At 41.4% G+C, this 25,019-nt stretch overlaps 1 protein-coding gene across 2 annotated transcripts in view; it reads right to left on the reverse strand.

Moving 5' to 3' along the window:
* TET2 (tet methylcytosine dioxygenase 2) overlaps positions 1-25,019 on the reverse strand; it is a 202,318-nt gene that overhangs the window by 43,744 nt on the left and 133,555 nt on the right. For both annotated transcript variants that reach the window (XM_033956759.1, XM_033956768.1), the window contains exons 4-6: positions 18,435-18,528; positions 6,827-7,035; positions 4,703-4,853 (exon numbers count right to left, since the gene is read on the reverse strand). In XM_033956759.1, the coding sequence (XP_033812650.1) occupies positions 4,703-4,853; positions 6,827-7,035; positions 18,435-18,528 (454 nt within the window). The remainder of the gene's footprint in view (positions 1-4,702; positions 4,854-6,826; positions 7,036-18,434; positions 18,529-25,019) is intronic.

A 25,019-nucleotide genomic window follows, 5' to 3' on the forward strand; every position in this document is an offset into this window, starting at 1 on the left:
GCTGATGTTCCCGGATCAACTCCCTCTGAAACTAATATATTATAAATATCCTTTTAAACATGGTATACTGTGTTTTTATTATCCTTTTAATGATGGTATACTTTGGGTTAATTATGTTAATGCTTACAGTCCTGAAATAATGATAACAAATCAGTAAAAACCACCTTTTTATATATAACATCGTAGAGATATCTATCTGGCGTCTACATGGGGGTTTTGGGAACGCGTGCCTAATAGACGCCTAAGATACGCTTAGTGCATTAGAGACGCCTATATGATGCCTAAATAGTGCCTAAATAATGCTGATTGTCACTTGCGCCACATGAACGGCTAAAGCATGCCTAAAGTTAGGCGAACTTTACAGAATCTAGTCAAAGGAGGGGAGGGATGTACCTCAAGGATCTGCTCTATCAGCGCTTTTGTTTAATATCTATGTAGCGTCATTGGGAGAAGTATTTGAAGAATTACTGGTTTCATGTCGACAATATGCTGACGATGTGCTAGTTTTCTTCCCAGTACATAAGTGGGGGATAGATCTGCAACAGTCCATAAATAATTGCAAGTTAAAAATAGAACAGTGAATGAGAAATCATGGTTTAGGCCTAAACATAGGAAAAACAGAGGTAATGTTTGTTGGAAGGAGTGAGGAAGAGTTGTGGCCTGATTCCTTGACTGCGTTAGGGGTAACACTACCTGTGAGGAAAGAGATGACTGCTTTGGGGGTTGTTATGGATTCAGGCCTGACAATGAAGTTGCAAATAGTTAAGACAGTGAAGGCATGTTTTAGACAACTTCACATGCTCCATCGCTTGAAATTGATGAATTTGCCCTCAGATTTTTGAACTGTTGTGCAAGGGATGGTTCTGTCTAGGTTAGACTACTGTAACAACCTCTATCTCGGAATATCTAAGACAAGAGGGACAGCATTACAACTGGTACAAAATGCTGCAGCTAGGATAGAATTGGGAGTCGATAGGATGGCACATATTACAGCAGTTTTGAAGCAATTACACTAGTTACCAGTTCTCTTTTGGGTGCAACATAAAGTTGTTTCGGTGGTCCATCAGACTGTTTACCATCAAACACCAAGGTATTTTCGGTAAGAGGTGGTGCTCAATAAGCTGAATAGATCCTTACGATCTGAAAATCAAAAGCTAAATCCAATAGTTCAGGGAAATTATGCAGATGCTAGAGCGATGATGTTTGTATTGCTGGTTAAGATGTGGAATGCTCTGATGAGCCAATTGCGCCTATGTGTAAACCGGTTTTAATTTAAGAAACAATTAAAAACTCAAGTTGTTTGTTATTGCATTTCTGTGAATTGTTAGCCGGCATTTGAAGAGAAGAAACTGTTTCTAACTATGTCTGTTACTGTATTCTTGAGATTTATTATCTGAACTGCTTTCAGCTTTTGAATTCTCCTTTTCTAATGTCTGTCAAATATTTTTCTTCCAACAAAACTCACTGGCAGTGAAGAGAAATCCAAGGTTAAAAGATGCTGACTTTCAAATATTTTATATGTTCAATGAATTTTCTGCTGAAATAACAAGGTTCACACCAATCCTCAGAAAAATTCAGCTATTCTGCTCCTTTAGAAAGTTGAAGAAATATTCCAACATGCCATTTTTTAAGTAGTGTATGATTTGTGGAACCCACAAGGGAAAAAGCGATATTGGATCTGGTCCTCACAAATGGAGAGAGTATCTCTAATGTTTGGGTGGGTGCTCACCTGGGAAGTAGCGATCATCAAACGGTTTGGTTCGATATAACGGCTAAAGTGGAGAGCGGCCGCACGATACTTAAAGTCCTAGATTTCAAACGTACGGACTTTAATGCTATGGGAGAGTACCTGAAGAAAGAGCTGTTAGGATGGGAGGACATAAGAGAAGTGGAAAGACAGTGGTCTAAGCTGAAAGGAGCAATAAAAATGGCTACGGACCTTTATGTGAAGAAAATCAATAACAACAAGAGAAAAAGGAAGCCAATATGGTTCTCCAACCTAGTGGCTGAGAAAATAAAGGCGAAAGAGTTGGCGTTCGTGAAATATAAAAAAAAACAAGAAGAGGAGAGCAGAAAGGACTACAGAGTGAAACTGAAAGATGCCAAGAGAGAGATACGTCTGGTGAAAGCACAGGCGGAAGAACAAATGGCTAAAAATGTAAAAAAGGGAGACAAAAATTTTTTCAGATATATTAGTGAAAGGAGGAAGATGAAAAATGGAATTGCTAGGCTAAAAGATGCTGGGAACCAATATGTGGAAAGTGATGAGGAGAAAGCGAATGTGCTAAACAAATACTTTTGTTCTATGTTCACAGAAGAAAATCCTGGAGAAGGACCGAGATTGTCTAGCAAAGTTACACGAGAAAATGGAGTAGATTCTGCACCGTTCACGGAGGAGGGTGTTTATGAGCAACTTGAAAAACTGAAGGTGGACAAAGTGATGGGACCAGACGGGATCCATCCCAGGATACTAAGGGAGCTCAGAGAGGTTCTGGCGAGTCCTATTAAAGACTTGTTCAACAAATCTCTGGAGACGGGAGTGATTCCTGGGGATTGGAGGAGAGCGGATGTGGTCCCTATTCATAAAAGTGGTCACAGGGATGAAGCAGGAAACTACAGGCCGGTGAGCCTCACTTCAGTTGTTGGAAAAATAATGTAAGTTTTGCTGAAAGAAAGGACAGTGTACTTCCTTGAATCTAATGGGTTACAGGATCCGAGGCAACATGGCTTTACAAAGGGTAAATCGTGCCAAACAAACCTGATTGAATTTTTTGATTGGGTGACCAGAGAGCTGGTTCGAGGACATATGTTAGATGTAATTTACTTGGATTTCAGCAAAGCCTTTGATACAGTTCCTCATAGGAGGCTGTTGAACAAACTTGAAGGGCTGAAGTTAGGACCCAAAGAGGTGAACTGGGTCAGAAACTGGCTGTCGGACAGATGCCAGAAGGTGGTGGTTAATGGAAGTCGGTTGAAGGAAGGAAAGGTGAGTAGTGGAGTCCCTCAGGGATCAGTGCTGGGGCCAATCCTGTTCAATATGTTTGTGAGTGACATTGCTGAAGGGTTAGAAGGAAAAGTGTGCCTTTTTGCAGATGATACCAAGATTTGTAACAGAGTAGACACCGAAGAGGGAGTGGAAAATATGAAAAAGGATCTGCAAAAGTTAGAGGAATGGTCTAATGCCTGGCAACTAAAATTCAATGCAAAGAAATGCAGAGTAATGCATTTGGGGATTAATATTAGGAAGGAACCGTATATGCTGGGAGGAGAGAAGCTGATATGCACGGACGAGGAGAGGGACCTTGGGGTGATAGTGTCCAAAGATCTAAAGGTGAAAAAACAGTGTGACAAGGCAGTGGCTGCTGCCAGAAGGATGCTGGGCTGTATAAAGAGTGGCGTAGTCAGTAGAAGGAAGAAGGTGCTGATGCCCCTGTACAGGTCATTGATAAGGCCCCACTTGGAGTATTGTGTTCAATTTTGGAGACCTTAACTGGCGAAGGTCAGAAGAAGACTTGAAGCGGTCCAGAGGAGGGCGACGAAAATGATAGGAGACTTGCGCCAGAAAAACGTATGAGGAGAGACTAGAAGCCCTGAATATGTATACCCTAGAGGAAAGGAGAGACAGGGGAGATATGATTCAGACGTTCAAATACTTGAAGGGTATTAACGTAGAACAAAATCTTTTTCAGAGAAAGGAAAATGGTAAAACCAGAGGACATAATTTGAGGTTGAGGGGTGGCAGATTCAAAGGAAATGTTAGGAAATTCTATTTTACGGAAAGGGTATTGGATGCCTGGAATGCGCTCCCGAGAGAGGTGGTGGAGAGTAAAACTGTGACTGAGTTCAAAGAAGCGTGGGATGAACACAAAGGATCTAGAATCAGAAAATAATATTAAATTTTGAACTACGGCCAGTACTGGGCAGACTTGCACGGTCTGTGTCTGTATATGGCCGTTTGGTGGAGGATGGGCTGGGGAGGGCTTCAATGGCTGGGAGGGTGTAGATGGGCTAGAGTAAGTCTTAACAGAGATTTCGGCAGTTGGAACCCAAGCACAGTACTGGGTAAAGCTAAGAAGAAAAAATAAAAAAATTTAAATTGAATCAGGTTGGGCAGACTGGATGGACCATTCGGGTCTTTATCTGCCGTCATCTACTATGTTACTATGTTACTATTTGCCCCAGGTCTAAATTTGGAACTAGACAAAAATTAATGCAAAACAAAAATGTGCAGGGCTACAAGATACACAAAGATCATAAAGGAAATTTCCCCCTGTTCTGAGATTTGATCCCTCGACATTATGGCTATGAGAGACAAAGGGGATGCTGAAAATTTCTCAACCCAACCAACTAACTGGCTCAATTCTGAGCATATTTTGCCACTTTAACTGAAAAGAGTGTTATCTTATTTCATTAAGTGCCAATTTGCAGAAACATAATTCTTTTTTTTTTACATTGGTTCAGATCATTGATTGAACCATATCCATGTCATTCTCTTCTTTGTTGGGCTGCAAACTTTTCAGCACCCCCCTCATACATGCTTTCATGTGATCCACACAACCTTCTGCAACTTTTGTCTGAATATCATATGAAAAGCAAGCAGAACTCCAAGAATGTGTACGCTTACTCTTCTGAACTCTAATGGAAGATATGCATGAGAAAAAAAAGGAAGAAAATCTCAGCTTCTTTGTAAAGAAACACCAACCTCTTTTGGATCATCACCAAGTAATTTAAACTTCCGAGGGACTTTGCTTCTGCCAAACTTACATCCATTGTAGTACATACTCCAAGAGCACCCAAAAGAAAAAGAAGCACCACTGGTTTCAGGGTCCAGCCCTTGACATGCACAAGTCCGCCTATGAAGTAAAATAAAACACGTTATGTGGATGTATTAACATATGATGCAAGATTAGGGTTATTCGCATGATAAGCTGTATCAGAGCTATGCAAGACTATAATATCACATATATAGTACATTATAAATGTGTACACATACGTAGGATGACTGATTATGGCATAAATGTGTCTGTATTGAAAACCATCTCAAAAATGCTAACTCTGTATTGTAACACCTTTACAGAAGCTCATGTATTGTAACACCATTACAGAAGCTCATATAAACCACTCTGAATTGACTCCCCAGTCATTAGTAGCGGTATAGAAGCTTTCAATAAACCTAAACCTAAACATTTTGTTGACAAGGCATCAATGGTACAGCTAGGGTAGGGCAAGAAGGGTGCCAACACTGAATGCTTGGGTTCTAGGGAGCGAAGAAGTGACTGATGCTGCTGGGGCCCAGCCACTCATGACAGTTGCTAACAAGAGCTTAATCTTCTACTCTAGTCTGCTTCGGTTAGACTGCTTCTTCCTGTCCCCAAGGCGGCTCCTCATCTCCTGTTCCACTGTGAGCTTTCTGATTGTTATAGTCATAGTCTCAGGGAGAGAGAGAAAAAGAAAAGGTCATGGCACAAAAACATAGGGAGAAGAAAAAGAGCCAATGACAAGTAAGGGAAGGAGATACTTGCGCACTCTTTCTTGAAGGGTATGCATGTACAAAGAAGCATGCATGTGCAAGTCTTTGCACATACGCACCCTCTCAGGACAGAAGGTGCACTCAGTGCACATTTTTCTTAATGAGGGCACGCTATTTGCACAATCTGCTGGATTCTGTATAGGTGCAGGCTGCAGATCCGCGCATAAACTAATGAGCTAATTTGGTGATCACAAGGAATTATTGGCATTAACAAGTACTTAACTGGAGGTAATTAGGAGTTATGTGAGAATATGCCCTATGCCCTATTCTATAACATGTGTGCCCAAATTTCACAGCTACAAGTGTCAAGAAAAGTGTGGAATAACTTGTAAGTTTCATGGCTCCACATCATTCTCTTCTTGGTTGGGCTGAGAACTTTTCAGCGGCCCCTCATATTTTGATGTCATAATGCCTCATTCCACCAATACCTAAGAGCCAGCCTCATCAGTGATGTCACAATGGCTTGGTTTCCCTATACTTGTGCCCATTTACTAGATACATTTGCCTCATTGAAACGAAAAGTGTCAAGAAAAGTGTGGAATAACTTGTAAGTTTCATGGCTCCACATCATTCTCTTCTTGGTTGTGCTGAGAACTTTTCAGTGGCCCCTCATATTATGATGTCATAATGCCTCATTCCACCAATACCTAAGAGCCAGCCTCATCAGTGATGTCACAATGGCTTGGTTTTCCTATACTTGTGCCCATTTACTAGATACATTTGCCTCATTGAAACGAAAAGTGTCAAGAAAAGTGTGGAATAACTTGTAAGTTTCATGGCTCCACATCATTCTCTTCTTGGTTGTGCTGAGAACTTTTCAGTGGCCCCTCATATTATGATGTCATAATGCCTCATTCCACCAATACCTAAGAGCCAGCCTCATCAGTGATGTCACAATGGCTTGGTTTTCCTATACTTGTGCCCATTTACTAGATACATTTGCCTCATTGAAACGAAAAGTGTCAAGAAAAGTGTGGAATAACTTGTAAGTTTCATGGCTCCACATCATTCTCTTCTTGGTTGTGCTGAGAACTTTTCAGTGGCCCCTCATATTATGATGTCATAATGCCTCATTCCACCAATACCTAAGAGCCAGCCTCATCAGTGATGTCACAATGGCTTGGTTTTCCTATACTTGTGCCCATTTACTAGATACATTTGCCTCATTGAAACGAAAAGTGTCAAGAAAAGTGTGGAATAACTTGTAAGTTTCATGGCTCCACATCATTCTCTTCTTGGTTGGGCTGAGAACTTTTCAGCGGCCCCTCGTACAAGGAACAGATCAGCAGTACTTACTCTTCATTATGTGCGCAACGACGATTTGTGTGAGCTCCGTACTTCCTCAGTGTTTCTGTGAGTTCAGAGTACAGCTTGTCCGCTAGGGACAAGGGGATCCCTTCCCACACCAGGATGAGAATCACAACTACTGCATTTTCACAGGTGTGGCCGGCTCGTTCACGCACCAGGCAGAGTAGTTTCTCTTCTTTGTTAGCTCTACGAATTACCTGCATTTATGTGTTAAAAAAAGCAAGCAAACAAGCAATCAAAAATTTGACCCTGGGCAGGACTAACGTATGTTCAAGTCTTCAAGCTAGACGATCCAATTGAACCTGATTGCCACTGACCTTATTCAGGACATCGGATATAAGGAGGGAAATTTCCACCCAAGCAGCCACCCACAATGTGAGGGAAGGAGGCCCAACAACCCCTATATTACGGGAATGGTTTGTGGCAATGGAGGCAGAGTGTGGCAACTGTACATACCTTTAACAGCGATTCTATACGATCTCCCGGCATCTTTCCTTAATTAAATTACTCATTCCTGCCTGGCAGCTGGAGAAGCAGTCAAATGCATCATCTCTCACCGCCAGGCCCTAATCTCATAAGAGATGCACAATTTTTATTTTATTTTTCTTTCCAGCTTATGATTTATCTTTAATCTTATCTATTGTTTTGCCTTTTGTCTTTGTTTTGTTCTATTTCTATCATTTAAATTTCTCCAGAATTCTACTGTTCAACGGCTCCCCCTTCTGCTTCTATTCCTTTCTCTCCTCTCTTCTACCTTCCAAAGTATTTAGATCAATGCTGTCTTGTTAAAATGTTTAATTTATTTTTATTTTTCCTCTAACTCTACTTTTCACTTCTCTATTACCCTCCAGGTACTTTAGTTAGATTGTGAGCCTTCGGGACAGTAAGGGAATTTTTCAAGTACCTTTCTTATTTCTAATCTTAATGTATATTTTCTGTAAACCGCTTAGAACCTAACGGATGTAGCGGTATATAAGAAATAAATTACATTACATTACATTACAATTTCATAGATCTTATCACGATATTTGGGCCTGGCAGCAAAAGATGAAGCACTTAAATGATTCTCCAGCCACCGGGCCTGCTCAGGTAATTTTATTAAAGAAGGATGTTGGAAGGTGGTGTGAAAGCACAGTATTGCTGCCCTCTAATTTTCTAAAAAAAGGTTTTAAGCTTAGAGGATATTCTCCCTATTTTGAACACTCAGCAAATGAGAAACACATATAATGCTGAGAATATATTTGTGAATCCCCTGTATTTTAGCCCAATTTGCGTTGAAAACGTGATTAGAGAATTAGGGGGAAGTTATCAAGCTGCATTAGGGCAATAACCTGTGTTATTTGCCTTTTCTAAACAACTTAAAGGGCAGTAATTCAAATTGTCTTGCCCTAATGCAGTGGTATCTAAATCACCATGGGGTACATAGTAATGGCATGCAAAAGATACAAATGCATGTATAGCAGATGATTACTTTGTAAATGTGAATGCCTTTATACAGAAGCATTACCCCTTGCTAGAGGCTGACTGAATTTCAGTTTCAATTTCAGATCTGGCACCAAACATGGCCTGAAATCTGGGTTCAATTTTGGTCACACAGGCCAGTGCAGTTTTACTTATTTAATCAATTTTCTGTACTATTCTCCCAGGCGAGTGCAGAATGGTTTACATGAATTTATTCAGGTACTCAAGCATTTTTTCCTGTCTGTCCTGGTGGGCTCACAATCTATCTAATATACCTGGAGCAATGGGGGGGGGGGGGGAGGGGGGATTAAGTGACTTGCCCAGGGTCACAAGGAGCAGTGTAGGTTTGAACCCACAACCTCAGGGTGCTGAGGCTGTAGCTTTAACTACTGCAACACATTCACACCACATTAGCTAAAACTGAAATTCCACACCCCCCCCCCCCCCCACTTGGGTCACCTGACTACCCATAGGTCCTCCCCAGGCCTACCTTACAAAGCCCTTGTGATCTAAAGTGTGTATTTTACATGTCACACTAGTATTCTATAAAAGAACATAAGAACTTACTTTCCCATATAGAATAGGTGCACTGTTATAGATTTGCTTTCAAATTTTATATACAGTCCTCATGTTGTGTAAGATTTCTTTGTTCCTGCTTTCCATTGGGCAATTTTACGAGCACCTATTTAAGCACATTAAACACTGTTCTACATGTTCAAGCATCTTATTAAATTGTCCCCTTTAAGGGACACTGAAAAATGCTTGTTTTGGTAGTCAGTCAACATTTCTGTTTGTTTGTTTTTTTACTTTCACTTTATTTTTTGTTAACTTAATGAATTTAACAATTACAAATACTAACATCATGACAGTGGAAAAGAAGGAGTAGTCTAGTGGTTAGTACAGTGGCCTGAGAACCTGGAGAACTGGGCAACCTTCCTTTGAGAACCTGGAGATCTGATTGACCTTCCTTTCCACCTGCCCGTGCAGAACTGCTAGCTAATTGGCTGCTGCGAGTTCTCATGGCAGCCAATCAGCTAGCGGCATAAAAGAAGGTTGTTCCTGCTGTGATTCATCGCAGGACCACCAGGGATACCTAAGGTACGTGGGGGAGGTGGTAGGGAGATAAAAATAATTAAAAACATCTGGTACAGGAGGCGAGAGGAATCCCTCCTGTCCTGGCCACCGCTGGACCATCAGGTCTCATGGCAGGCCCGATGGAGGCCTGCAAACAGGTTCAGGAGGGGGCAGGTTAGCGCTGACCCAAATATAAACCAAGACCCCCATTTTTTGGTCCAAAAATCTTGGTTTACATTTGAGTATATACAGTATGTACCTGTGTATAATATGTAAATTGCTTATATTGTAATCACAGAAAACACTATCCCCTTCCCCCTGTGATTTGGCCCTTCGGCTCAAATGAGCCTGGGGGGGGGAGGGGCAGCCTATTAAAAATGGACAGGTATGTGGTGGAATGGGCAAGCAAGAAATTACCATGGTTTAGGATTTATTAGTTAGGGATTGATTGATAAGATAAGGATTTAATCCAAGAGCTGAGGAGAAGGTTTTATGAGTGGCTATATAAAATCACAATTGGATAAACCAGAACACAAACTAGATAAACAAATATGAGATAACATATTGATCTGAAAAAAATATGTGTTTTGTGCTGTGGTCACTGGAAACAGGAGAAGAGTAGGCATTCTCTCAGGGCACTAAAATTAATTGATAAGCTCTGTTGAAGGCCAGAGAAGATAAACCAGGGGCTGTAGTTTAGCTTTATGAAGTTCTATTGTTTCAATGTGTGCCCAATCTGGTCTCAGGGTATTACTCCAGAGACTTGTGGCAGATAAGGTTGCTGTAGAGATGGACTTTTTCTTCTTACAGAGATTTTGCAGAGTAAAGTTAGAAATACTAATTGGATATACAAAATGCATATATGATGAATTAAATTTTTGTATATTATTAAAATACAATAGTACTCACAAATGTAGGAACTTTCATTTTAAAGGTCTTAGATTAGAATCTAATTACCTCAAAAATGTACTGGAGGATTTATATAGGAAAAAGTAGATTTTGTGGGAGTGGGTTGGCTACTCCCTTTCTCTTTCACCGAGACAAAGGATCTTCAGTGCATGCTGTTAAGTGACTCAGTAGCATGAGAGAGGCAGAAATGATTTAAAGCTGTGTGTATGGATAATTTTCCTTTGTAAGTATATTGAAATACTTTTTCTTTATTTCTTATGTATTTTTATAAATGATGTAAGCTAGTATTAAAATGTAACTTTTAGGAATTCCTGTGTGAGGGGGCAGACACTCCCCAATATGCATGCAAGCGCCTTATATGGTATCAAATATTCTTGAACAATGAAATGCAGGTAGAGGAGTGTCCTCATATATTAGTTTTATATGTAAGTAAACATAGCAGGATAGAATTTTGAGAACATTTATTCAGAATAGCTGCATTTACACTTTCTGACTGAAATGCATCTCCATTGTACAAATGCCTTTTAAAACAAGATTATTCTGTTAAATTTTAATAAACAATATTTGTTTGGAAATATTTGTACAATTATCATTATTCCAGTGCATCTATAAGCAGGGTAGAAACATAACTCTGTTCACCTGTTAAAATGGTCAGTGGTCTTTGCCAGACTTTAGGGATAAACTTAAAGATCTCTCTATGTACATTTTGGAAAAAGATCTCAGCTATTTGATATTAAATTCTACTTCTTATCAGCATTTTAGGAATGTAATATGATAGTGAGGTTTAAATACATATTTCCATGGCATAGATGCACAGGAGACTAGCCTCTTTCAGTTAAAAAGAAGTTTTGCAATGCAGGGGCATAGGATAAAGTGAAATGGAACAGATTCTGGAGTATTCGGAGGAAACACTTCTCCACAGAAAGGGTGGTAAATTTGTGGAACAGCCTCCCAGTAGAGATAGTGGAAACAAAACTGTATCTGAATTCAAGAAATACTATTCAAGAAATATTATAATAAGGAAAATAAAGTTTTAATTTTTGACCACAAATTAAAGATCCACGATCACATATATAATAAGGAAATATTGATAGAAAATAACAGTATACATTCCTTCTGCTAACATATATCAGCCAATCTCAGTGGATTATGGGATGGGTACATGAATCCTCTCCTCTTCTCTAGACACATGAAATTCAGACATCTGTTTAGGTTCAGACTTATTCTCACAAACAAAAAACCCCCAACTACTCAAAAATAAAAAAATACCCCCCCCCCCCAAGAACAAGGGAATCTTAATATAAACTTCAGACCATGTGCCAGAACTGTAGGTCATAAAGTTAAGAATTCTTGACACCATTTCTGGGGGAACTGGGTTCAATTCCCATTGCAGCTCCTTGTGACCCTGGGCAAGTCACTTAACCCTCTATTGTCTCAGGTACAAAAAACATAGCTTGTGAGTTCACTAGGAACAGAGAAAGTACCTGCACATAACATTTCTGCTTTTATGTGTCAAAACGCATTCACTTTGCAAAATTCCAGTCATGGAATGAGAGAGTGGAAAGCTACCAATTGGGATTTGATTTACTAATGTTGTTTTCCCATTCTCTGTTTATGGGGAGAAAAGCCTCAGTACATCAGGGCCCACAAAGCAGCTTTCCAGTGATCTCTTCAAGGATTGATGAAGCTTTGGTTGAGAAGTTAGATTAACCCACTAATTGGCATAATGTTGAAATGGTATCAAAATGGACTAATGAGTAATTTTTGTATATTTTCTCTGCAGTCTTCTACAGAATATGTCCATTAACTATCCACCAGTTTCAAATAAATTTCAAGTACATAGCAATAAAATAAGTCTTACCATGGCCTGATGTTTGGTTTTAAGCCTATTAAATAAGCTTCTCTGTGAGAGAGTTTACTTTTGAAATAAAATGGCAGTAACATGATCGCATTACTATATATTAGGGGCTAGATTCACTAAGGACACCGATTGTGTCCCAACCAGTTTACGACCCCAACCCGATTCACTAACCTTATTCCCGATCTGATCCACGCCCGATCCAATCCATGCATGCAAAGTAGGAAGGACGCAATTCACAAAACAATTTCAGGAACACTGACTGGGCTGCCCGATCAAAAAACAAGCGACTGCTGAGGACCAGTCGCTTATGCAAAAACCCCTGCTCTCTGTCCTGATTCTCCTACTCTCTGCCACCCCACTCTCTGCCCCGATTCTCCTGCTCTTGGCCACCCTGCTCTCTGCCACGATTATCCTGCCCCGATTATCCTGCTCTCTGCCACCCCACTCTCTGTCCTGACTCTCCTGCTCTAGGCTGCCCTGCTCTCTGCCCTGACTCTCCGGGTTTAAAGTGGGTTAAAATCACGGGCTTGTGAAGTAAAAAAAAAAGTTTCCAGCTCTGCCGGGCATGGAGGGCAGTGCATGCGCAGACCATCTACAGGCAAAGAAGATGGTCTGTGCTTGCATCAGGATCGCTCTCCAGTAATCTGTGTGGTCGGTGGGGTGGGGGTGGGGGGCGTTCCTTGGATCGCCCTCATTTGAATAAGGTCCCATTGTGGATCAGTTGGCCTACCACGGATCGCACATGGATCAGACACGATTGGGCAGGTTAGTGAATCTGCCCCCTAGTCAAAGCTCCTCAGTGAATCATTCATTCATAAGGATAATTGAATCTACTTCAGAGTACACACTTTTACTGTGACTTGCTACAGTTTCACATTAGATTTTCACTTGTTCCTTTTGAGGCCTATTTATAAAGTAGCTGTTTAAGGCCAGATTTACTATTTCTTAACTGTTAACACAGACCTGTGCTAACAGCTAATGCAGCATCATTATGGCACACAGAAAATTTTGACTGATAGCTTTTCATCGCCATTGCTAAAGTGCCCTGAAGAAACGGTCGTCGGACCGTGAAACAATGGCCATTGTCGGCTGCAATGATAGCACAGCTTTGTATGATCAGAGTGGACTATGGAAGACTGAATGAAAAAAGCAGGACACTATTCACATAAGCACTATTTCACTTTATTTATGGTTAATAAGTGCTAGTGCATTACACATATCTAAGAGTCATTTAATAACAACATCAGAGGGGTTTTTTCATGCCAATGATAGAAGCGTATAGAGGAGCTGGTACACTTTACGGCTCTCTCTTCCATAGCCAAGGGACAGCGTTTGCTTGCTGTGGCTTCTGATGCCTTTTTCCTTCGTGATTGATTACAGTTGGAACATAATTGGACTGTTTATTTAATTTTTTACTGGGGTTTGGGATTTACTATACACAGAAAATTCCTGCATTAAACAGCAAATATGGAAGAAGGAATGGAATAGGCACAATTAACACAGAAGTACTTATTGCATGTTCTCTCTTAATATTGGCAAACAACATGGAGCAGTTACTCCGCTTCAAAAAGTGCAGCTACTGTAACTACCTCGGGTTATTTGCAGTGCTATAAGGAAATTTTCTCTCTTGTTAACTGCATGCCAAAAATGCTGGGAACATCCATGATGGTTAACCTACAGTTTTCACACAGCAAAGGAGTCGTGAGGATAAGATGTCAGGTAGACAGCCAAGCGTGTATTGTTCAAAAATAATAATAATAATAACTTTATTTTTGTATACCGCAGTACCAGAATAGTTCAGAGCGGTTTACATGACAAGAGACTGTACATCTACAGCGAAATTTACAAATAAGTCAATCATTCAATATAACTTAGCGAGTCGGGAGCAGGCAAGAAGGAGATAGAGAGCTTATAAACAAGTCAATCGGCGTGGCTTAGGAAGTCGGGTGCAGGTAGGTGTGAGGTGCAGGTAGGGAGAAGGCAGGTAGGTGGGAGGTGCAGGAAGGTGGGAGGTACAAGGCATAGTTAAAAGTAGAGTTACAAGGAGGGCGGGAGTCAGAGATATTTGTCAAAGAGATAAGTTTTGATTGACTTCCTGAAAGTTTGGTAGGAGGGAGAATTAGAGATGAGAGTGGATAGACATTTGTTCCATTTGCATGCCTGGAACGCCAGGGATCTGTCGAGGAATCTCTTGTAGATGTAGCACTTTAGGGACGGGAAGGCAAACGAGTGGGCGTTACGTGTGCGGGTGGGGCCCAAACGGACAAAGTGATCTGATAGGTAGATTGGGGACGAGCCCGTTAGGATTTTGAAGCAGAGGCAAGCAAATTTGAACACTTTATTAGTCACTTTATTAGTAGATGTGCCACAATGGCTCAAAGACTTGACACTGGCAGTGTTTCAGCATCTGTGCCTTTATCAAGAGTCTATAACATTAACTGTGAATCAAAAAATATTTGAAATATATCTTAAATTATTCTAAAATAATTTATAGAGTGCTCAGTGTGAAATCTTATTCAAAACCAACAGGTTAATAGAATGAAGATGTAATAACATTCCATCATTGCACTCACCTACCTACCAGCCCTGTCTGATTGATTGTTTGTAAATTATTCAGGCTAAATAGTGATGATGAAGAAATAAAGATGAATACTTAGCTGAATGTTGTAGATAAATAAGTATCTCCTCCATAAGATATATTCTTAGATTCAGCTCATTAATACTGGAGGTAGTGTGATGAAGTCTTTTTTGTATATATAACTCGCTGGTTTAGTAGAAAATGTGAAAAAAGTGAGTCTCCAATCCACCATTAAAAATAGTACATCTCAGCATAAAGCTAAAACTCCTTGTAGTGAAAGTAATCCAACATTTCCTCAACACCGATCGTGTTTCACTATGTTTTGCGTCATCAGGAGGAAATAACTGAAAAAATAAACATATATAACAGTTCTCAAAAACCTAAACTATTCAATAAATTTTTCTTCAAAACTTAACAAATAAAGTACCTTCGGACCACACAATGGAGAGAATACGCCGACAGGAGCTTCCTACTGAAAGGTTGTATCAGCATGTGACATCTGACATCAAGACCTTAAATTCTGTGTAATCAGGCAATTTAAATTCAATAGACAGGGTGATATCTCTCATATACTTCTCTATCATGAACAACGTCTGATTTATACATGGAACACAGTGATTCCAAATGGTCTCAACAAAGAAATAGAGTGGACCACAAGATGATAGATATATATTGCTCAATTAAGATATCACATCATTACTCATTGCTCAATTAAGATATCACATCATTACTCATTTAGCTATCATGTGATCTCTAAATGATCTATAAAAACACTTACGTCTTGATGTCAGACGTCACATGCTGATACAACCTTTCAGTAGGAAGCTCCTGTCGGCGTATTCTCTCCATTGTGTGGTCCGAAGGTACTTTATTTGTTAAGTTTTGAAGAAAAATTTATTGAATAGTTTAGGTTTTTGAGAACTGTTATATATGTTTATTTTTTCAGTTATTTCCTCCTGATGACGCAAAACATAGTGAAACACGATCGGTGTTGAGGAAATGTTGGATTACTTTCACTACAAGGAGTTTTAGCTTTATGCTGAGATGTACTATTTTTAATGGTGGATTGGAGACTCACTTTTTTCACATTTTCTACTAAACCAGCAAGTTATATATACAAAAAAGACTTCATCACACTACCTCCAGTATTAATGAGCTGAATCTAAGAATATATCTTATGGAGGAGATACTTATTTATCTACAACATTCAGCTAAGTATTCATCTTTATTTCTTCATCATCACTATTTAGCCTGAATAATTTACAAACAATCAATCAGACAGGGCTGGTAGGTAGGTGAGTGCAATGATGGAATGTTATTACATCTTCATTCTATTAACCTGTTGGTTTTGAATAAGATTTCACACTGAGCACTCTATAAATTATTTTAGAATAATTTAAGATATATTTCAAATATTTTTTGATTCACAGTTAATGTTATATTATTTACTAGGTGAATTATAAAAGATTTTTTTCTCCAATTGATTTAATTTTTGATTTTCAATTTATCAAGAGTCTGTCACGAATGTGGGCACAGTATGTGCGGACGCTCTGGGCCAAGCACTACTGAAGTGCAGCTCAGCTTTGGACACCGGTTTCCACACTGTTGTTAGTAACACTTCAATAGCGCTTGACCCAGAGCGTCCGTACGTACTGTGCCCACATTCATGATAGACTCTTGATAAAGCACAGACGCTGAAACATTGCCAGTGTCGAATCTTTGAGCCATTGTAGCATATCTACAAGTGACTTTTTGAACAATACCCCCTTGGCTGTCTACTTGACATCTTATCCTTATGACTCCTTCGTTGTGTGCTTTCTTCTCTGTTGTGGCCTGTCCTTGGCTCCCAATGCAGTAAGCCACTACTACACATTATTTGCGGCAATTACTGCCAAACCCTAGTGCCCCTTAGTATGCGAGACCTTTAGCATAATGTGTGCATCTGCTGATATCATAAATGTCAAATTTTATAGTGTCATAGCTACGGTTGGGCCTGGATTGGCTCAGGCCCACCTAAGACAAGTCAGCAGTGGCCGCCTTTCTCCGTTCTCTTCCACACCTGGATCCAGCATTTGCCCTGCTTGCCGGCCCACAGCCCGTCAGCTCCCCCCTCTCTCTGAACCTCCCCCTTCCCTGTGTACCTCATCACCCTTGCTTCCACTGCATGTGCCGACCCTTCCCTCTGCTGTGCTCCACCCTTGCTGGTGTCACTTCAGGTTTTCTTTCTGGTAGGATGTGGTAGAGAGAAGCCTGTGAAGTCAGTGCAAGTAGCAGACAGAAACAGAAACATGATGGCAGATAAAGGCCAAATGGCCCATCTAGTTTGTCCATCCCAAAGTAACCATTACCCCTTTCTCTCTCTGAGAGATCCCACATGCCTATTCCATGCCTTCTTGAGTTCAGACACAGTCTCTGTCTCCACCACTTCTCCCGGGAAACTGTTCCAGGCATCTACCACCCTTTTTGCAAAAAAAAACGTATTTCCTTAGATCAGGGGTAGGGAACTCCGGTCCTCGAGAGCCGTATTCCAGTCGGGTTTTCAGGATTTCCCCAATGAATATACATTGAAAGCAGTGCATGCAAATAGATCTCATGCATATTCATTGGGGAAATCCTGAAAACCCGACTGGAATACAGCTCTCGAGGACCGGAGTTCCCTACCCCTGCCTCAGATTATTCCTGAGCCTATCACCTCTTAACTTCATTCTATGCGCTCTCATTTCAGAGCTTCCTTTCATGTGAAAAAGACTCGACTCATGCGCATTTACACCATGTAGGTATTTAAATGTCTCTCAATAACAATCTTAGTAATAGCAAAAATAATTCAAAAAAAATCACAAAAAATTCTAGAAGTCCGAGGTGGGCTGACCTGAAGATAAGATATTTATGCCAATTACAAGCAGTGTGGCAGCTTGAAGTCCTGTTGGACTGCTGTCCATATTTGTGATATACGAAGCTTTTTCTCCACATTTAGGTTAATTGATATCTCTTTAGGTCAGCCTACCTTGGGCTTGTAGCATTTTTTTGTGATTTTTTGAATGATTTAAATGTCTCTATCATACCTCCCCTCTCCCGCCTTTCCTGCAAAGTATACATATTGAGATCTTTAAGTCTATCCCCATACGCCTTATGACTAAGACCATGGACCATTTTAGAAGCCTTCCTCTGGACCAACTCCATCCTTTTTATATCTTTTTGAAGATGCAGTCTCCAGAATTGTACACAATATTCTAAATGAGGTCTCACCAGAGTCTTATACAGGGGCATCAATACCTCCGTCCAGGAGCTGAGGTGGACTTGGAGGGGTACTTGATTGGCCGTGGGCAGAAAAGGGTGGCAGCAAATGCCAGATCCATGGGCAGAAGGAGAGGAGGCAAGATGCAGGATAAAGTGTGTGTGGTGGCGGCTGTATTTTGGGAAGGCCCACCCAAAATAACAGGTCTGGCTACACTACTTAAGTCAGTTTCCATTAATAAGACAGAGAATGATCAGAGCTCACTTATTCAGACATAAAGTAAGTAAACTGAAAAACTGAATGTCTTTGGCAACAAAGTAAAATAGTTTCACTGGGAATTAGTCATTTAGTATCATACCTGACATTGTATCCATTCCTCTATAAATTAATCTGACATGCACACTATTCTCCTTTACATTCACAATCAATATAAAATGGCATTGAATTTATCTCATGGTAATATGGATTCCATACTTACCCATTTAGCAATCGGACATCCCTGGGAACTTTTGCCTTCTTTCCCAGTATAAACAACTTTCTCAATCCTTATGGCACTGCCCTTTTGACCAAACCTTAAAGCAAAGCAGCAGTTGAATGTGGTTAGACAGAAAACGCGGCACTTCCCTGATCAAGAAAATATTAGAGACGAAAGCTTGGAGTGGGCAGTTTTCAAACAGTCCGCACTGGGACAAAGTTAGGGGTACATTTAAGCTGCAGACTTCTAAAGCCAAAGTAAGTGTACATAAAACCTGACCTCTGCACCTGGGTTTTGTTGGGTTTTTTTTCTTGTTGTTGTTTATATGTTTTCTTCATTGAAAATAATTGAGCTAACAGTGGAATTATGTATTTACAGGTGACAAATAGATAACTCCCCTATCTATAGACATTTAAAAGTATATCATAAAACAGGACCGTTTAAAACAGTGTTTTTCAACCTTTTTACACCTATGGACCGGCAGAAATAAAAGAATTATTCTGTGGACCGGCATCGGTCCGTGGACTAGCGGTTGAAGAACACTGGGCTAAGTCGTGGCCAGACCCCGCCCATCTCTATCCAATGTCCACCCCAGACCCCGCCCCCATAATAGTACTAATTGCACCTTGTACGTCCCTTGCCTCATCTGGAAGCCTTCCCTCTGACGTTGCAACGTCAGAGAGAAGGCTTCTGGTTCAGGCGCAGGATGCCCATAGGAGCCACTGCCCGTGGCTTTGTGCACTGAATCAGGAAGAGGGAGCTGGCTCGAAGATAACGCCGCATCGATCGCACCGTGGACCGGCGGTTGAAGAGCACTGTTTTGGGCCTGTTGCACATGCTGGCCCTGTGGACCGGCAGGAAATTTCTGTGGACCGGTGGTTGAAGAACACTGGTTTAAAACAGTTTAATGACCACATTCTATATGGATAAGGCAGCACAGGGTTACAGAAGGGGCAGAGGTGGCACCAGAAATTATCCATTTAACAGTAATATTTCGACATAGATGGGGCAAATCTATATTGTGGGTGTTAACATTTATATCTTGATTATGCAGATAAACGATTAGAATAGTGGCTTGCCCCCACATGTGTGCATGTACAAATTCATATATATTCCAAAATTCTGTGAACGTGCTAATACCTGTATATTTTACATAGCATGTATTTTACAGGTAGGTGCAGATTAAGGCGGAGTCTGGAAAGAGAATGAGCAGGACCCACAATCATCAAATCACTAGGACTCGAATATGAGTCGACAGCGCCTAACAACAGTGGCAAAGTAAGGGGGTGGGGTGGGTCCGTCCCGGGCGCTATCATGGTGGGGGCACTGGTACCCCTCCTCCTCTCCATCCCCCACCTCTTCCCATTCCTCCCGCACCTCTTCCCTTTCCCCGTACCTCCAGTTGTTCGCTGCTGTAACAGCTTTGATGTGCTCCTCGTGACCGCGTCAGCTCCTGCTATCACCTCTGGGCGCCGCACATAGGAAGCGACATCAGAGGGAGAGGACGCGATCACGAGGGGCACATCAAAGCTGTTGGCCGCAGCAGTGAACTAGAGGTATGGGGGAAAGGGGGCACGCAGCAGGGAGGGTTGGGGAAGGAGTTGGGGAGCAGAGGTGAGGGCGGGGGAGGGGGCCGCCACCACCCCGAGTGCCCCTCACTACACCACTGTTTAGGGATGAGAACTTACACCAGCTCTTTGACTGGTACAAGTACTCGTGTCTAAATTATAGATGTACAGTGATGCCTTGGAATCGGAACTTAATCCGTTCCAGAACCCAGTTCAAGTTCCAAAGCGTTCGAGTTCCAAGACAATTTTTCCCATTGAAAATAATAGAAACTGGATTAATCCATTCCTGGGTCCCACAAACTAAAATTATAACATTAAATACACTGGATTTTAAGGTAAAATACAGTATTAAATATTCCAAAGCAGCATTCAGATTCTGGGGCACAAACACACACACATACAATGTGCAGGGCGTTCGGATTCCAAAGCAGAGTTCGGATTCTGGGGCAAAATTTACTACAAAAAAAAGTTCGGATTCCAAAGCGTTCGGATTCTGAGGTACCACTGTACTGGATAGCCAACCTGTTACATTAGTATTCAAGAAAGGAAGGAAGGTATTTTTAATATTTTGTATGGAAATGCTCCTTCATATACATCAGACCGAATAGATTTTCCAAATACGAACACAAGTATCAATAAGAACATAAGAAGTTGCTCCCGCTGAGTCAGACCAGAGGTCCATCCTGCTCAGCGGTCCGCTCCCACGGCGGCCCATCAGGCCTAGTGCCTGAACAGTGGTCCCTGATTAATTTTGTAACTTACCTCTAATCCCATCCCTATAATCTACCTCTACTCTTATCTGTACCCCTCAATCCCTTTGTCTTCCAAGTAACTATCCAAAGCTTCTTTGAACCCCTGTAACGTGCTCCTGTTTATCACATCCTCTGGTAGCGCGTTCCATGTATCCACCACCCTCTGTGTGAAAAAGAACTTCCTGGCGTTTGTTCTAAACCTCTCCCCTTTCAATTTCTCTGAGTGCCCCCTTGTACTTATTGATTCCCTTAATTTGAAAAATCTGTCCCTGTCCACTTTTTCTATGCCCTTCATGATCTTGAAGGTTTCTATCATGTCTCCTCTAAGTCTCCGCTTTTCCAGGGAGAAAAGTCCTAGCTTTTTCAGTCTGTCAGTATATGAGAGGTCCTCCATGCCCTTTATTAGCTTAGTTGCTCTTCTCTGGACCCTTGCAAGTACCTCCATGTCCTTCTTGAGGTACGGCGACCAGAACTGAACACAGTACTCCAGGTGCGGGCGCACCATAGCACGATACAGTGGCAGGATGACTTCCTTTGTCCTGGTCGTGATACCCTTCTTAATGATACCCAACATTCTTTTTGCTTTCCTTGAGGCCGTGGCACACTGCGCCGACGCCTTCAATGTTGTGTCTACCATCACTCCCAGGTCTCTTTCAAGGTCGCTCACCCCTAGCGCTGATCCCCCCCATTTTGTAAGTGAACATCGGGTTTTTTTCCTCTATATGCATGACCTTGCATTTCCCTATGTTGAAACTCATTTGCCACTTTTTGGCCCATTTTTCCAGTGTTGTCAGATCTTTTTGGAGATCTTCGCAGTCCTCCATGTTATTGACCTTGCGATATAGTTTGGTGTCATCCGCAAATTTAATAACCTCACATTTTGTTCCTGCCTCCAGGTCGTTAATGAATATATTGAATAGGAGCGGTCCCAGCACTGACCCCTGTGGAACTCCGCTCGTGACCCATTGCCAGTCTGAGTAATATCCCTTTACTCCAACCCTCTGTTTCCTGTCCGCCAGCCAGTTTTTGATCCATCGGTGGACCTCCCCTTGCACCCCATGGTTCCATAGCTTCCTTAGTAGTCTTTCGTGTGGCACTTTGTCGAAGGCTTTTTGGAAGTCAAGGTAAATGATATCTATTGATTCCCCTTTATCCACCTGGCTGGTTACCCCCTCAAAGAAGTATAATAAGTTCGTGAGGCATGACCTGCCCTTGCAGAAGCCATGCTGGCTCGACTTTAGCTGCCCATAGTTGTCGATGTGTTCCCAGATGCTGTCTTTAATCAGTGCTTCCATCATCTTTCTCAGGACCGAGGTCAAGCTCACCGGCCTGTAGTTTCCTGGGGCTCCCCTTGAGCCTTTCTTGAAGATGGGCATGACATTTGCTATTTTCCAGTCTTCCGGAATCTCTCCAGTTTTTAGGGATAGGTTGCATATTTGTCGAAGTGGCTCAGCTATTTCGTTCCTTGCGGTATTACAGTGAATTTGATAAATAGGTTCCAGAAACCTCAAAACACAGTTGCCCATTTGATATTTAAAGCAAAGAAATATGATCGGGTGACTCCATTGTTGGTTCAATTACACTGGTAGACAATTGAGAAAATAATCAATTTTAAACTGGATATATTTGATATATAAATTATTACACGGTATGGGACCGGAGCGTGTATTAAGGAATTTCTATTATCCAGTAAATAGAATTGCTTCTTCAACAATCTTTGAAGCTTAGCTATTCAATGGTTAAAAATATTCATCTGAAGTCTTTATTCAGTAAACCACTCCTTTACAAAGCCGCGCTAGTGTTTTTAGCACTGGCAGCGGTAAGAACTCATAGAATTTAGTTAGGAGCCTAGATCAGCTAGGCTAAGCCAATCTAGCCACCTAAAGGCAGGCACTTTTTATACAATCAGGCCCAAAATGTCCAATTGGTGTCTTAAAATGAAACCAGCTATTTTGTAGGCATTCAGCTAATATTCAAGCACTTAAATGGCTAGGATAGTCGCATAAATAGGACCACATAAAACACAGTCCTATTTTTGAGCAGTTTACCATAGGCGCTTAAGTGCTGAATATCACACTTAACTAGGGTTACCATATGGCTCCAGATAAAGGAGGACAGATTCAGAAGTCTCAATCCGTCCCTCTTTTTCTGGAGCCATACGTTAACCCTTCATTTAACCAGCTACACTTTGCCCGGCAGCGTTTGCCCAGATATTTAATGTGTTGATCATGTAAGAGTGAAAAAGGAACATTGCTTTTTCACTGTCCACTAGTACATGCCTTTTGGCAACAGATTTGGCGTCAGGTTCAAATTTGTTAGCTGTGAATATACCCCTAACATACGCAGGAGCTATATTTAACTTATTTGACATGCCTATAGATATAAGTAAGAATAATACAGTCAAACCTCGGTTTGCGAGTGTTTTGCAAGGCAAGCAAAACATTCTTGCAAAACTTGTCTCGCAAATTGAGTGTTGACTCGATTTGCATCGCTTCCCCCCTGCTCGCAAAGCCCCCCCCTCCACCGCTCGAACCGGCACCCCCTGCCCGAACAACTTGAACTTAGTCCCCTCCCCCCCCCGTCTGGCACCAGCACACAGCCCACAGGACGTGTCAGTGCTGCTTGAAGATCTTCCAGCCTCTGCCTGCTTCTGCGCATACTCAAGGCCTTCTAATTCGCCCTCTCGCCAAGAATCTCGGCTAGAGGGAGAATTAGAAGGCCTTGAGCATGCGCAGATACATGCTCAAGGCCCGGCAGAGGCAGGAAGATCTTCAAGCGGCACCAGCACCGGCACATCCTGTGGGCTGCGTGCCAGTACCACATGGGGAGGGGGTGTAAGTTCAAGTTGTTCGGGTGGGGGGGCCTTTGCGTGCGGGGGGGGGGAGCAGCGCCGCTGGCCTTGGGGGGGGGGAATATATCAAAGCGAGTTTCCATTATTTCCTATGGGGAAACTCGCTTTGATATACGAGTATTTTGGTTTTCGAGCATGCTTCTGGAACGAATTATGCTCATAAACCAAGGTTCCACTGTATAAGATTAGCAGCAATATTGAGAGCTGTAGTCATTCAATCTATTTTGAGAACATGGAAAGACTCATCTTCATTGTCATTTCAATTCTGGTGGAATTCAGTTTGTTTAATTGGAAAATATGAAGCAACTATAATGGAAAAAAGGGGTAAAAACGCAAAATATGACAAAGTATGGTAGCCCTTTAAAAATACGTGGAAGGTAATAAGGTCTGAATGGCATGGATGATTGGGTATGAATGTACGTATCGGTATGTATGGTGCTGCTCTCTCTGTATATATGTGGGGAAGGGTAGGATGGGTTATGTTTAGGATACAAGTGTATCCCTAAATGCTTTAAAATATATATTCTTCAGTCTAGATGTTATGTTATGAAAAATTTCAATAAAAATTCTTGAACTAAAAAAAAAAAAAAATGCTGGCCACCTGACATGGCCAGGCGGCAGCAGTCAGAAAAAAATGCTGATTGCTGCTAGATTAACATCAAGCCCGAATTTTATAAAGGGCGTGACCTGCAGACATGGAATTCAATTTTTAAAGGAAGACACTCTTGACACTGAAAAGACTTACTGTAACTTAGACCTATGCCTTTTGAAAGGAATATACAATATATGAAGTCATATGTTTGTGCAGTAACCTTGTTGCAGCCTGTCGGTGAAATGGGTTTTGATGTATCAGAGCTGTTTTGTTGAATTTTGCTTTTCTGGGCACTATTTTGTGTTATTTTTAAATAAGAGGCATGCAAACAGGCACACCCTTTCCAGAATGGGTGCATATACTGTAACAAATGCAAGTGCTCATATGTGATGGGGTGTCCATTGATTGGCATGCTCTGTTACATGTGCATGCATGCATGTGAAGGCTGCTGTGACTGAACTGCCAATTTTTGGACCTGCTGATACCCTCCTCCTGCCCAGGTTGTTCCTGGAATCGGAACACAAATTCTTCTCTATGCCTGGCCAAAGGAGGGACTATCAGCTAATGAGGAGGGCCTGGGAAAAGCTGTAAAAAAAAGATTTAACAGGCAATTTCATTCCCCACAAAGGTAAGTGGAGCTGGAGGGGATTAGGAATTAGATGTGTTTGAAACAGAATCCTTGCAAAACATTAGCGCACATGGGTTTGATTGTCAGATACACTGAGACATGTCACCAGCACATGCTCAGAGCAAGATAGTATTGGAGCTGACAAACTTAATATTTCTTATTCCTTTTCTAGAACTTTAAAGATCCAATTCTCAAAA

This window comes from Geotrypetes seraphini, chromosome 1, assembly GCF_902459505.1.
Source record: "Geotrypetes seraphini chromosome 1, aGeoSer1.1, whole genome shotgun sequence".
NCBI lineage: Eukaryota > Metazoa > Chordata > Amphibia > Gymnophiona > Dermophiidae > Geotrypetes > Geotrypetes seraphini.